The sequence below is a fragment of the Sinohyriopsis cumingii genome, chromosome 6 (assembly GCF_028554795.1).
Source record: "Sinohyriopsis cumingii isolate HCF-2022 chromosome 6, ASM2855479v2, whole genome shotgun sequence".
Classification (NCBI taxonomy): domain Eukaryota; kingdom Metazoa; phylum Mollusca; class Bivalvia; order Unionida; family Unionidae; genus Sinohyriopsis; species Sinohyriopsis cumingii.
Window position 1 is genome coordinate 100,568,065 of NC_142966.1, and position 15,967 is coordinate 100,584,031.

Sequence of the window (15,967 nt, forward strand, 5' to 3'; positions counted from 1 at the left end):
GTTACCCTCCACTATACTCGGTAACCATTGCTGATTACTTATGGTAAGCACACTTTCTAAAATAGTAATTTTAACTTTCATCACATACTTAATAATCTGTGAAAACAATGATCAAATCAGGCGGGTTTCTGTAGCACTCCCTAATGGCAAAAGTTGCTGTATCAATCCACGCAGAAAACACGTTAATGAAAAAATCTCTTTACATTCGCATGAAACGCATTCAGTGATCTGATAATGTACGCAAATTGATGCATTAATTATACAATTTAATTTATATGAAATCGCTGTTGTAGTTGGTTCTGTAAAATTCCTAAACTGTTTTTCATTGATCAGACGCCGTTAATCGCATCGACACAGAATGGAGAAAATTCATGAAAATCAAAGGCTATATAGTTGAACAAGAAACTACGGGCCCTTTTGAGCATGCAATATGAAATTGTTCAAGAGTAAAAATGGAAAATTTTGTACAGTCACAATTTTCACACTTAAGCCGTGGATTAATTATGTCCTCATATCTACATAAAAATATGGACATCCTTTGTACTTTTTATACGTGTGATTATTTACTTATGCTTCTGTTTGGTCCCCATGTGAAGGCTTTTTACAGAAGAAATCATGTATATAATATAAACAACATAGAGATCATTGCAGTTTTGTCACCCCAAATGCTGTAGCAATAATTAGTTACGGCTTATAATTTTTTGTATGTCATTTTATTTTATTTAATGAATATTGAGACACCTATAAGTCCATGTGATGGATACAGCAATGCTACACTGGTTTGGACAAAACTGCACTGGTTACCTTAAATTATGCCCAAACTGTTATAAATCTGTCTCAAAGAGTTTATAGTTTTCTTTTTACGTGTCATATGTATGTTTAATGAGCTAGAATTATGTTTAAATGAGTTAGCTGTTTGTTGAAACGCGTTTGTAGCAAATTATAAAATTTTTAGTTTATCAGCTTTCTGACATGACTGGCCTAAACAACATTCAATCAGAAACTACAGACGATATAGTTCGACCTACTCCACTACCTGATGTAAATTACAGGCGTGGTGATCTGGCAAATATAACTAGACAGCAGTGATACTATAAGAGTAGTTAAAGTTGACACATATTTAATCCTTTATTAGGGTATCCTTAATTGTGGGCAAAGGTACACTTTAATAAATAATAAATGATGTTTTAGGTCTTTGAATATTAAAAGTAGCAAATCAGCATTCGATTATTTTGAAATTTGATAATTATACTGCACATACGAGGTAGATACAGTTCCGATAATTACGGTAGTAACACTTTGCACAATCACAGCTAAATATGCGCCTCTTCTAAATTGTGAATTGCTCTCCACTTGGACAGGTAACCCGTCAATGAACAGCTTGACGGACACATACATGAGTTATGAGCTTAACATAATTATTGCACATGTTTAGCCTCAATAACGTGCTTTGTTCTGATTATTTCCTTGGATCAATTTAAAATACTTCCTTAAAGTATATTAAAATGTACTTTTTCAAAAAACATAAAATTGGCCGTGGCCTCTGTAGTGATTCAGTTATCAGATGTTTGGTTCGGATCTTAACTGCATATTGTAAACGTCTTCAGTTTGGAGGTAAATACATTCGATACTGTCTAAATGGACGTGATCGGTCTTGATAAAATTTCGATATGGATAATATTTTGGTGATTAGTTAAAATGCACACCACGCATGCATATGAATGGTGTATCAAGACACAGAGTAATTTACGAAAGTAAGGTTTTTAATGTCCCTGATTTGGTAATTACAACATGTATTTTGGCCGTAAGACTTCAAATAAACAGCAAATAAACTATGCATTCTAAATAACTCCAACTGATATAATTTCCTTCGTTACGTAATTGCACTTATTACTAAGTAACAAATATAATTACCTCGCACTTAAACAAACAAGCATTTACTTGGTTTTGTTTAGTTTTCGAAACTTGAGCAAACTTTTATTAAAACGTAATGATTTTATGAGCAAAATGAAACTGTCCATATACATGCAGCAGAGAGCAACCTCTTATAGCTAAGGGATCAACGCAAAATGAGATATTAATGAATACATCGAAATTGTTTGTAGAAGTATCAGATTTTTATTATTTTTGCTTATACACGAAATATCATGTAACAATCAAAACAACCTCTAGTCAGTAACTAGCATGATGCTCATGTGATAGTTCCTTTCAATAATTTTTAAAATTAAATGTGCGAAATATTTAGTATCTGGTAACTTCTCGAAGTTGAGTTGAAAGACGTTACGTGGATTAGACAACACTTTATCCACAAATACAAGTGGTAGCAGATAACTACTTGTATTCTATAATTATTTGAGTAGCCATATACTCTGTGTAACATTCTATTTGTTTTAAAATATGACTATTATTATTGGGTCTCCAATTGGAAACGTGGCAACCAACTTTTAAAGACTGCATGATATGTATATGTGTCTCAAGAAGTGAAATATGGTGACAATAATTTAACGACTGCATACTATGTATTAGTGTCGCAACAAGTCAATTTATGGTGACAATAATTTAACGAAAGATATATCTGATGCAAACAACAACAAAAAAATAACGGATAAGGTTGACATGGGCTTGGGATAGGATGTGTGCGTTTGAATGGTTTGTAGCCAAACTGAAATTTAAATAAGATAATGGGTCCATCCCTGACAATTGAAACTAGTTTGTGCCACCACTGTGTGAATTTTTATATGATGGCTTGGAAGTGGAAAGTCTGGATAATATCATGACATCATGTTCAGGTACAGTGATGTGATGTGATGTGATTTTGATTTTTAACGTAGCTTTAACAATTTTTCAGTCATATCGCTACGATGTCTGCAATGTGGCAGTTTATAGTGATGTCTAGCACTGGGGCATCATGCCGCAGACATGTAACATGATGTCCCACCCAGTCACATTATCCTTACACCAGGCCGACCAGTCCTAACACTAACCTCTTAATGCTGAACGCCAAGCGAGGCAGCTGTTAGTACCATTTTTTAAGTCTCTGGTATGACTCGGCCAGGGATCGAACCCACGACCTCCCGCATCCGAGGCGGACGCTCTAACCACTAGGCCACCGGAGCGGTATGTTCAGGTACATATATTGTTGATACATAATAATAATAATAATAATAATAATAGCAATAAACACATACACATATATGGTTTTAGATAAATAAAAATCACTCACACAACCAAGGAAATAAAAATTACTCTTTGAAGTTGGTGTTATACTAAACAGTTGTTGTAGTAAGTATTTTAAGTTTTTTTTTGTATTAAGCCACTTTCTAGTAAGTGCTTTTTAAGTTTTAATAATATTTTTCCAATCATGTTTAGATGTATATGCAATTTAGCCATCAAATCATTTTGAGGAGTATGTTGTTTAGAGATAAACTGTAAATGCAATCATTGGATAAAAACAAGCACTATTCTTGCAAATTCAGAAGGCAACAACCGGTGCTAGTCTATGTTTCTTGAAATTATAATCTCAAAGACATGCCTTGCATCGAAAAATGCAAATGCAATTTCTTTACTCAAAATATGCTTTTTTACATCACTGCTTTCATTTTCTCTGATGAATGGTCATAAATGGTCATAAATCTGAAGGAAATTTATTTGTAGTATTTGTTATTAAGTCTCCTGTACTTTGAGGAAGTTTCCGAAAACGTTGGCATGGGAATAACGTCATTTGTGTGAAAATGGCGTCATATACTTGCACACTGGGAGACACAGCTTTACTAGTTACTGGTCAAGAATATTCACTTGCTACCGTACGTCAGGCACCAGTAAATAACTTATTCACCACATTCACATCAAATATTTACCATGTAAACTAATTCGAATGAATTGCACTTGCGCTTCTGAGAATGTTAGTCCAGCCATGCGATGCATATAATAAACAATTAAATATTTGAGTTGTTTTGTCTTCCAATATCAAAATGTATGGTTGATCATAAATTATCCAGATGCCACACTCATAGATGCTGCAGAATAAATCGACTCATAATTAACCATCATTAATTCCTCTCGTACATGTATTTAGCATTTTCACTTAGAAATACTCTTATAGCAGATATAAATTTAAGGCCACTGATGTCCGAGAGGTCTAAAGCATTCGCCTTTAGCAATCACTGTTATCTCGCCCTCTGACCGCGTGAGTTCGAATTTCGGGATCGGCTGTGTGAGTATGTAAGTAAGCTTTCAGGTAGCTTCCCGTTGAACGGCGGTTCTATCTGAAATTTTCCTGGCTATTCCTTCACCACTTATACTAGTCGCCATGTATAGTCACCACCAATAACAACAACATCGTTGATAGAGTATCATCTCACCTTTTTCCCATTTGTGCACTTCTTTACCGTTGGCGTTTAAAGTACAACCGCTTTGTGTGTCCCATTTTTGTCTTCTTTAAGGAGTCATTTGTGTATTCGCCTATCGTCGTTTCTGCATTTGCAAAACACGAAAGTTACGAGAGAACGTGACCGGTGGTTTTTTCCCGATCGATTTAAAAATTGACAGACGATTGGATCATTGTTGATTGTCTTCTGTGTTTTTCTTAGCGTATCGATGTGCGTGGGCCTGGTGACGCATATAAAACAGATTAGATCATATATATATATTTATATTCTTAGTCATGACTTTAAATTGTGAAATTACACGTATTTTCTCTGAATCTGATTTACTATTAAAGAGATACACAAAGCAATGCCGACTCATAAACTATCAAAATACCAGTCTGAGGCTTGTATGTAAGGCTGGTTGGAGCACCGGTTACTGTTCCACGCTGACCTCAATGTAAAATTACTGGCACACGTTAGAGTCCACGGAAAATTATTATCACATCTACACTACGTGATTTTGTCCCACTCTGGTCTATTCTGACCGTAATGGAAAATTACTGGCACTGGTTACTGTCCACAGAAAATTACTATCACGTATACACTGCGTGACTTTCGCACACTCTGTTTCATTCTGACCTCAGTGGAAAATTACTGGGCGAAATATTTTGTATACATGTCAAGGCTTTATACGTCGACGGGGCATCTGATAAATTGTGAGTCGAAATGGAATTTCGGTAATTCGTTATGAATAAAAAATACGTGACTGTGTATAATAAAATCTTTTATATTGGCTTACTTTGTGATATGTAAATAAATCGTTGCTGTAATAATACTAATGAGTGAATCTGCGTTAACTATGGAATATCATATAGAGAAATTAGTTCGAGAACGACTGCAGACAATTAAGAAATATCTTTCAGTACGTGAGTTTCTCAAACAGCAGGCTTCAGCAGTGGCGCCAGAAAGGTCATATGGAATTTACAGAGGGTACATGGCAGTAATTTAAACTAATTTTCGAACCATCCAAAACTTTTTTTTACAACAACTGAGGCAACACAGGATACTCTTGAGACAATACCTGTTGATATTGCTGGCCATTTTCGATCTCCTCAACCTTTGTTATAACGCAAATTTCAACTACCACCACCCCCAAACGTTTACACAGGCATGATAAAATAAATTACAGAGGAAGGTATTGCCGCTATCATGGATTAAAGCCAAATAGTTCATATTGCCACGTTTAGGTGGGATGAAAAGAAAAATATCTCAAACCGAAATATATTTAAAAGGTAAATCATACTGATTGGCGTAAACATTTACATCGCATTTAGTCTAGTGCTCATCAGGTCAGAGATGACGATGACAATTTTAATCTTTTTAGCGGGATGGTAGAGAGAGAAAATCAAGAAAGGTGACAAAGAAAAGAAAAAATAAAGCGTGGACTAGAGAACGGGAAAAGGAAGAAAAAAGTCAGATGTAGAAACTAGATCTGAAAAGAAGAATAGGAAGAAAGCGGTTATGTCGTCAAATGAGCCCTAGCAGTGGGCCGGAACCACAACCAGAACTACACCAAGTGCAACCGGAAGTGGCCATGCCACGCGAGATCAACTACAAAAAAACCACGCCGGCGGTTCAACATAACCGTTGTCCAAATGATATTCTGGCTGATTTGATCGACTGGAAATTCTGATTGGTGGAAGACGAGCTGGCAAATATTCCCACGAAACTATCAATGAAGCGGTCTCTTTTTGTCAGCGTTTGTCTACCGGTGGCGTCATGGACAGCAGCGTTTATCAGGCACTGATTCATTAAATTATCAACGCTTACTACAGTGATTGATCACTTAGATCGGTGATAACAATATAACATAATTATACACAATTTCCAGGGGACGTCAGGGTGATACATTCACCATTACCGGTTTATAGCGCAATCTATGGAGATGGACTTGGTGAAGTTATTCCGGGTTTATTCAGAAAGATTGCCACTAACAATATTCCGATTGTAAAACAATTAGGCACGAAAGCCATCGAAGTCATACGCGATATGGATATTGTCACGGTTGGTCATGATGCTGGTAAAGCATTCTCACTGATCAATTACATACTCGCATGTTTAGTACAACATAAACCACAGCAGAATGCAAGCATTCCAATAAAACTTCACAGCACCAAAGTGATGACATTATGTGTAAGTAAAATAATGAATCAATCTGCAAATGAGCGGTTGACAGTATTAGCTGGTGGGCCATCTCTGACAAAAGAAGCCGCAGCCAAGATGGAAAATATAACGCAAACCTAATAGCGGGTCGTGATATGGCTCGACTGTCATTTTAAACAACACATAATATAATAAACTGTTTCAATGTGTTTCTGATTCCGCATTTGACATGGAAGTACCAGTCCTCAAAGATGAATCTGTGTGTTTAGCAGTATTATTTTTATGATGCATGTGTACCTACAAAAGTGGACGAATCGAGCTAGAAGTTCATGATACAAGGTGACATTTTTTGCCCGCCTAGTCATTTACAGAGATCTAAAGTCAGGATTTGAAAGCAGATAAAACAGCATACGGAATTGAAGATCGAGTTAGTTTTGTTGATAATAGTGTTCTGGAGTTGTTTAACAGTGCCACGTATAGCATTGACGGAAAGAACATTTAATCATGTCTAGAAAATATTGAAGTTGCCACGACGATATTGAGTCTGGCAAGATATGCCAATATAGTTTAACAGGCTCGAGGATAGTGAAGTTTCTCTGAGAGCAAATAGACTTTAAGAACCATTCAAATTAGTGCTACCGAATTCTGAGAACAATCATGTGCACGCGTGTCTCATCGCTTTATGACATTCATTTCGCGTGATCAGAATATTGCTTCTGGCTCGCAGATAGCCCAACGGGACTTATCAACGATATAAAAGATCAACTACTTTTCGCTAGAACACCTAGATTTGTTTAAGCAGTCAGTCGTCCACATACACTTCCGAGCTCATGTAGTACGATTGTCATCTGGTGAATACAGTGCAATCGATTCCATACTGTAATACAAAACAACGTTGCTTGAAGGTGTTGGTGGACAAACGAGAGACATTGATGCGATCGTAAATAATATTTAAGTGTTTTTCAAACATGTAATTAGATCATTCATAACGTTATAATGTCATATCATCACGTGAACGTCACTCTGACACCCGGTCAGAATAAAAAGCTGTAATCGGGATCAAAGAAGAATTCTGTGGCAAAAATATCTCTGAAATCAGCTGCGTTGCAGGGTCCAGATAAATTATTGCTGACTGAACGTCAGTTCTAACACTACAATGATGCCAATAAATAAAAATTTGGCATGAGACTTGATCTTTCCGCAAATGCATACAGCAACACAGCAAAGACCGGCAGTATAATTCCGTTTTTAGCGGCGAAACCGGTGATTGTAGCTGTTGAAAAGCAGCTGCACTTAGTACCTTTGGAACAGCTGCCATCATGGCACTAAAAACGGCAACTGTAATGCCCTAAAGAACTCAAAAATAGGATGGGGTCTAAGATATTCAGGAACGTAGTACAGTCAAGATATGTGACTGCCGTGGATGCTTCGTTAAAGTACCTTGTGTCCAATTTTAATTTACCTGATGATACTCGGTGATTAGAGATACAAATCTTCAGAGGTGTTCTCATGCGCGATCAGTTACCAAAAACAAACCCGGTTGAGATCTGTATCATTAATCTCGATGTCCGTTCCGGTCCAGATACTCATTGGGTTGCTCCGCGTGGTGTTGTTTATTTCGGGTCATACTGATTGGCACAACCGAGACATTGTTTTTGAAATATGATAACAGAGTGTTGCGATTTTTGTCTTTTATTCAACATTATCAACACAGATAACAACGGATCCACCAATATGCGGTTCAGAAGTACTTGATGTACTTAACGCTATATCAATGTCATCAGCGCCACCTCATAAAGTAGTGTATGAATATCCCACCCATCCTTTCAAACATGTTAATAGTTTGTAATGGTAGATATTTACAGAAAATCTGCTAAACGCAAGGCTTCGACTGATATTGGTCTGTCAGCGTATGCAAATCGTATGAACTTGCTAATCTTTTATATCTCCCCGGGGTTGAACCGGATGAGGTTGTTGTTTTTAGGATCAACATTTGCGGCTAAAGATGAACAATATTATATTGGTTTATATTATCCTGCGAGTTGCAATAACAAAAAACAATGGTATTTTCCCAGCGATGAAAGAATTAAACACTCTGGCGTATCATTCACGATTATTCACAGTGATGTAAATAGACGTGTTGCTATAGCCAGCGACACAATGACTGTGTACCCAGCATGAGGCGAAATATAATTGCTAAATTGAGAGAATTAGAATTGGACGATAACGCTGCAACGAAGAAATATATAGACAACAAGAACATTGTTAAAAAAGTCAGTGAAGGATTGGCCATATTCGGAGATGAAAAAATCAAAACGATTACCCCTGGCGTTGCTCACACGAGTTCATTGATCAACGTATTATACAATGTATAAAGTAGTGTAGGACATATCTCGTGAATGGGTTGCATGACTGCCTCACGTGGTGGACGCGTTAAAGAAAGTACTTACTAGTGGAATTAACATGGAACCCGTCGATGCGATGGCGAAAAACCCGGACCACAACGAAAATGACCAGATCAGTTACAACAGCCAGTGTTGGGCAGTAACGTAATAGTGAGGTATTTGTATATAGCAGGTGAACTTGAAGATGTTGCAGCAAGAGCAACTGATCTCATCTAGAGTGTTAAATTGTCGTACGTCGTTAGGCAAAGGTTGTCACGGCATTATTGTCTTACAGCAGGCGCAATGATTATTGTGACGTTTCTTAACGTCATGATACATTCAACATGAAACTGACGCTGGTGTTTTTGTCTTCTCGCGCACAAGCAGCTAATTGTTTCTTCATCGTGCTAGTTGAGGCAACAAGTGTTGTTGGCAACTCTATTCTATTGACACCATAAACAACTCTATGTGACTGAGATATTTATCTGACTCGCTATACTGGTAAATACACTAAATTTGACAATTCAGTGCGATCATCGACAATCCATATATTATTATATTAGATTTGTAGACCCTGCGGTGAATGAATTGTTATCGCGTAACATAGAGTTCAGTGTGAAATAATGCTACCGTAATTCCAGAGACATCAATGTCTGATTTCTGGAACTCACGGCGAAATAATAATCTGATAACTGTATCCAGAAAAATTGTACGTGATTCGTTTCAGCATAAATTATTTGAGTTTCACAAAGAAAAGTTTTCAACACTACCAGTACCACTATATTATTGCCCTGCAGACACTCGTCGACAAAAAATATTCGTTGACATACCAGGAACAGATACAAAACTGTGGCTGGTTCTTAATGATATCGTCGAGGCTCCAATAGATGTACAGCAGGCGCTTTCGGCGTCCGAGACTCACACAGCAGTCGTTTCACGACATCCGCAAGCGTCCAGTGATTTCAAATCATCATGGACTCTGTCTGGTTGTAATCTGATCAGCGATTGTAGTTTTCGTAATGATTCAACATGTAATGTGTGGTTGCATAATATTTCTTCGTAGTGTCCACCGTTTTGGATAATGTAGTTTCTTAACCATTCATGTGGCGATTCTCCTGTATATGGCGGAGGTTGTCCATGATCGCCACAAATGATAATTCCATTTGACTATGTTGTTAGGTAATCAAGAATCAGTTTTAATGATTCTTTGGATACGGTACATATTTCGTACCAAATATATATTTTTGGTATATTCTTTTGTTCCATTCGCTCGGAGTTCAACACATGAACTCGCCATCTAAAGAAACTGTGATACTCGCATGATTTGACACCACGCTGCTACATCTCTCTGGTGAGATAATGAGCTGGCGTGAACTCGTTCATGTCAGACATTTTAAATAAATTTATCGTACGCTTTGTTTTATATGAACCAAATGACCATTGAGATAGATTGTGCTATGACTCGTGGCTGAATAATTTACTGAAGAAGCTGTTGTCTCATTTGATAAATAGTTGCTACGGTAATAAATCTCTGGTGTTTCAACGTCAGTTGATTCAGAATATTTACGTATTTCTTCACGCTTTATACTGCAATTGCCAGCGCTGTGACCATAGATGGTTTCACAGATTCCATTTTAGATCGACTTATATAAAATGAATCCGTGGCGACCCTAACAGCATCCTCTGAAATCCGGTTAATCATCGATAACATATTAGCTGACTCCACGGCAAGCATCGATGATCGAAGATGATTAAACTGTGTAGATTCGCCGTCTTGGTAACTAACAATCGTGCCAGTATGTACACCGTATATTGTGTTTACACCCTCAATTGTGGAAAATACACCATGCGTCGTTTGACGATGATCCTTGTGTAAATTTACCAATGATTGCTCTGCAGATCATTTTGTCTGATCTTGTGTTAGCACGTGGCAACCAGGTAGATCTTTTTGTGAGTTGTTAGAAATTATTGCTGTTGTTAGAGTTAGAGATGTTGAAATACCACTATCTGACAAATATCTTAATAAGACTATCGAACCCAACCACGTTGACCTTTTGCACAATACTCATTTAGATTATATTTTGTATCAGGTTTGTTAAAGTGTCGACCATACAAAACTGATATATCCAAATTCACATTTAAAGCAAAATCAAATGATTAAATCTCTGCGAAGTCAGTAAGATCAGTGTTGGGCAGTGGTCCATTTATTGCAATTCTTGTCATTGTATGTGTCGGATGGCTGAATCATTGAAAATACAGGTTACTCTAACCAAGACCAAGAAAAGCAACCGGATAAGCAGCGACATTATCAATCAGCATCATATCGGTGGAATTGTATTTTGTGTTCCAGAGACCGTCATGACCAAATCTGACACAGAACCGTGATATATTGTCGAGAAATTCCTTTTTGTGCGCAATGTGAACAACAACCGACGACGCCGTAAAACAATTAACGAGGAATTCAGCTATGTTGGTGTCATATTGTAACTAAATTTGTCTAATTGTTTGTTGGAACGATTATTTTCGAAAAAGAACGCCAGACGGTAATACAAACTGATCAAACTGTGAATCTAGATCACACGGAAACAACAAAGCAGACACTGGATCGTTATTACTGATGTTTTAGATTTCTTCAAAAATATCTCCTTTGTAAAATTAATAGAGGATACTTTGTGATTGAAACTGAAATTTCTGGGTAAAAACAAAATAAAAATGTATTTCGCCGAGCGTTTTATTTACAAGTGATTTTATGGCATAATCAATGTCGGGCTAGTTATTGATCACCTGAACTCTACGAAAGAAGACAATAGTCATGAACATTTAATAGCTGCCGCACAGACCCATTCTACAACACGTGGAAAGAAAGGTAAATAAATAAATAGACCACGACCAATTACATCATCTAATCTTGAAACAGGGGAAATAAAATATTTATTTCAATGTAAGCTACTGAAAAATAATTGCATACTCATCCGAGTTCAGTGCAGCTTGTCGCTACATCAAACTTGTTTAACCAAAAATAAAAATTATTTTACATCTAGCAACATAACATATTTTGTCAGCTACAGCGTATTGACGGAATTCCAATTCTACTCACAGTTTATCCATTGCCTCGGTGATGGGTCAAACCCTGACATGTGCTCAATTTCAAGTGCGCGTATACTGATAGATGACTTGTTTAAAAATCGTGCAGTATACTATTCAGAAATTTTCTGCTGAGGTCCGCGTTAACCAAAGTGAGAGAAAATCACGCAATGAACACTTTGTGGTAATTTTCCGTGGACACTAACCAGTGCCAGTAATTTTCCATTGAGGTCAGTACAGAGCAGAGTATGAGAGAATCACGCAGTGCACAAGTAACAGTAATTTTACGTAGACGATATCCAGTACCAGTAAGTTTACATTGAGGTCAGCGAGGAATAGTAACAGATGCTCCAACCAGGCTTACATACAAGCCTCGGATTGGCCTTTGGGTTGTTAGTGAGTCAGTCTCTCTCTCTCTCTCTCTCTCTCTCTCTCTGTGTGTGTGTGTGATTTGGATTTTTAAAGTAGCTTTAATGATTCATCAGTCATATCGCTACGAAATCTGCATTGTGGCAGTTTATAGTGATGTCTACCACTGGGGTATCATGCCGCAGACATGTAGCATCATGTCCCACCCAGTCACATTATCCTGACACCAGATCGACCAGTCCTAACACTAACACTCAGTTCTTAATACTGACCGCCATGTGAGGCAGCTGTTAGTACCATGTGTATAGGTCTTTGTTATGACCCGGCCGGGGATCGAACCCACGACCTTTGGACAATTAATAAGTCAGAACTACTTTGTTAAAAACAGCAATTTTTTAATCCTCATTTTGCAAAATAGGGCCTTATTCCTCTGCGTGTCCTTGCTGCTGCATTTTGGACTCTTAATCATGCATAAGCAGATCTCATGATAATGTCCATTTTCAAATAACCGAACAATAAAACAAACACGAGACCATTGCAATTCAAGATGACCTCGGTAAAAATTATATAAGGAAAGGTGAAGCGCTTTTCGTAGTATCTCCAGTGCATCCGAAAATGAACGACAATGACCGGAAGAAGATGGAAGCGACAATGGTTATATCGTGCCCACAAATTGTATTTGACATATATATAAATGGGAACAAAATCTCTTCGATAATTTACAGGAAAATGTCTTGTTTTTGGATATAATGTCCTGTCGTTGGATCTGTTACAAAATAGTCCTTTACTACAGATATTTTTGGATCAGTCTAGACAACCTTCACTGTTTTCATATCGAATATGTATCTATATATTATAAATCGTTTTCCCAATTTCAGTCATTTTGTCACGTTTGTTTTGTTGTTAAATAATATTACTAATTTAGTGACAATATCAATCATTCGTATGTATGCTTTCAAATTGGTTCATTATAAATAACTCGTAAGAAATTAAATTAAAAATTTAATAACAGTTTAGAATGATGGTCAAATAGGAAATGTCTAAATACATTTTGCGGTGAATTCGAGCCTTCGTCAAAGATTGCTGATTGCTTTTAGAATCAGGCAGTCCAACGAAATACCGATCGGGCAAAGACAAAACCAGATAAACAATCGACTACCAGCTCCAAGAAAGGAAATAAGATGGATGGATTAAATACACAGTAAATGTGTCAATTTCAATGAACGCAAAAGGGCAAATATCTTATTCAACTGGTTGCAATCGAACCGGAAATAACAGTTGCTTTGAGAAAAGTTGAAGGATTGATTCTAAGGTTTGTTGTTTGATTTCGAATCTAATACAGTAGTTTGATTGACAAGAGCAGATTAGCAACGAAACCTTCTATGGAAGACCATGCTGGTAATATTGGGAAGAGAAATACTTATTATACGTGTACTTAGGTCTACTGGTTCTGTACAATGTTTAATATGATCTATATAAAATGCAAATATAGGGAGAAACACTCATTATTTATCTGCATGCAGTCTGCCTGTATATATTAAACCCGCCTCGTCTCTAATCAAAATAGAAACCAAAAAATCATATAGAACTATTTATCATAAACAACTACCCTAAAGGATGTGAAACTCGTTCGTATATTTTACATAGGTATATTTTAATTTCTTTTTTTTATTGGCTGTATCCATTTAATCTTAATAAATCCTAAAGTCTTTAATAAGTAAAGCAGGACATCTCCACAAGATAAGACTGAAAATACCCGGACAACGTGTTTTACGACATTTGTCTATTTCCTGTCCTAAAATTACTTTTTGACAAGAGTCAACATAAAGAACACCAAGGATATATAGAGTAATATGTTTTCCGTGCCGATATGAATAACCCATATTTAAAATCATCACTTGCATATTAATATGCAAACAGTAAAAGCATCATGACTATCAAGTTAAACCAAACATTTCAATACAAATCTTCAAGCAATAAATGAGAACAGAAAGAAGGCGACTTCTTTTAACATGACTTCAGTTGAAAAACATTTCTTTCAGAATGCTTAAGAAACGTTCTTTTACGAAACCGAGATACGTTACCAAATGTCTAAAGGCGAGGCGTATACTTTGTTATGTGCCTATTATAATAAGACGATCATCTAGCAGCGTGTTAAGAAAAGAGAAGATAAATTTATTTGGTTTTTGAAACTTGGCGTTTGAAGATGCACGTTGCTTGGAAAACATAAAGAGGAAATCGCCAAAAATAAAATCTAGCCAGATCGATGGAGAAATGTGAATTGATGTGCGCATGTACTGTATAATTTATTAAGCCTAAACTGTAGTAGTACATCATTCAAACGGCAAGTGGACAGGAGCAAAGACAATCTTCTTACTTGAAGTTTCATTTTGCAAAGTCTCTTTTGATACTTTTAAATAAAATTATCATAAACAAAGGAAGAGGAAAACCTAAGACCTTGCTTTGCATTTACACCACCAACAAATTAGTCTCACAAAATTAGCATATAATATTTCTAGTGATATACCAATAGGAGCTGCAAGAACCTGGCTATATACACTTGTGCAGGCTCTGTTAAGAAATTTACCTCACGACACAGCAAATTTGCAATGTAATACCTAATTGCGCTTCCAAAACAAAATTATTGTTTGCCATATGTATTATTAAAATACTTCATGCAGTTTAGGCGGAAATCTGAGAATAAGCTTTATGTGCGATTATAAGCTCTAATGTGCGATTATAACAAACAGCAGATGTAGTGCAATTTATCTTCTGCAGTGAAACCTATAGGTCATAGGTTCACAACGATTCTTTTCTACTAGGTCAATTAGTTTTATACGGGTGGGTCGACAACACTCAGGAACATACCCCATTTTGTTTTTATTTCCGCACAATAGTCCTTTTTGTGGATGTTGTCACTATGTCTTAAAAATAAGTATCCCCTGTGAAATAATTTTGAACGTTTTGAAAATTTAGTATCACATTTGCTGTTTCACAAAATACTATTACCTAATGAAATGACAATTGTAATCATTTTTCTTATGTTTCATTATATTATGAAAGAAACACAATAGTTTAAAAACAATATTCATCATTACTTGTTACGTTTTTTAAAGCTTTTGTTAGCAATATGTGGATTGAAAATATAGTATCAAATAGTATTGCAACATAGATAAATGGCTAGATAACAAGGGTCTAAAACATTTTACAGTGATTTGGAACGTGCGTCCAAGATTATTGAGGACTTATACAATCAAGCAGTGAAACTAAATGACGATCAGGAGCAAGGACAACCAGAAAATCCAAAGACTACCATGTCCAAGAAAGAAAATACGGAAAAGGGACAATCAGATCCTAAAAAACAAAACCTCAAACAATCATCAGAGATAAAGATGACAAGCAAGGCAGTAGCACCAGGTTTAAAGAATGCGAAATGGTACATTTAATTAGTTGTTGTTGAACCAAGCAAAATGATTCTTTTCCGTGAACGACTCGTTTAGAAGACTGCTCTGTGAATTCGTATCTTTCACATTATTTTGATAGACACGATGTTAGCATCAGACACATGTATTTAGGGTTACAGTTTATGTACAATGTTGG

The 15,967-nt window shown here is 36.4% G+C and overlaps 1 protein-coding gene across 1 annotated transcript in view; it reads left to right on the top strand.

The window, feature by feature from the left end:
* The window catches only part of LOC149797565 (uncharacterized), a 116,416-nt gene that overhangs the window by 23,990 nt on the left and 76,459 nt on the right, over positions 1-15,967 (top strand). Inside the window, exon 2 of the mRNA XM_089960776.1 lies at positions 15,579-15,803. Coding sequence (XP_089816902.1) covers positions 15,579-15,803 — 225 coding nt within the window. The remainder of the gene's footprint in view (positions 1-15,578; positions 15,804-15,967) is intronic.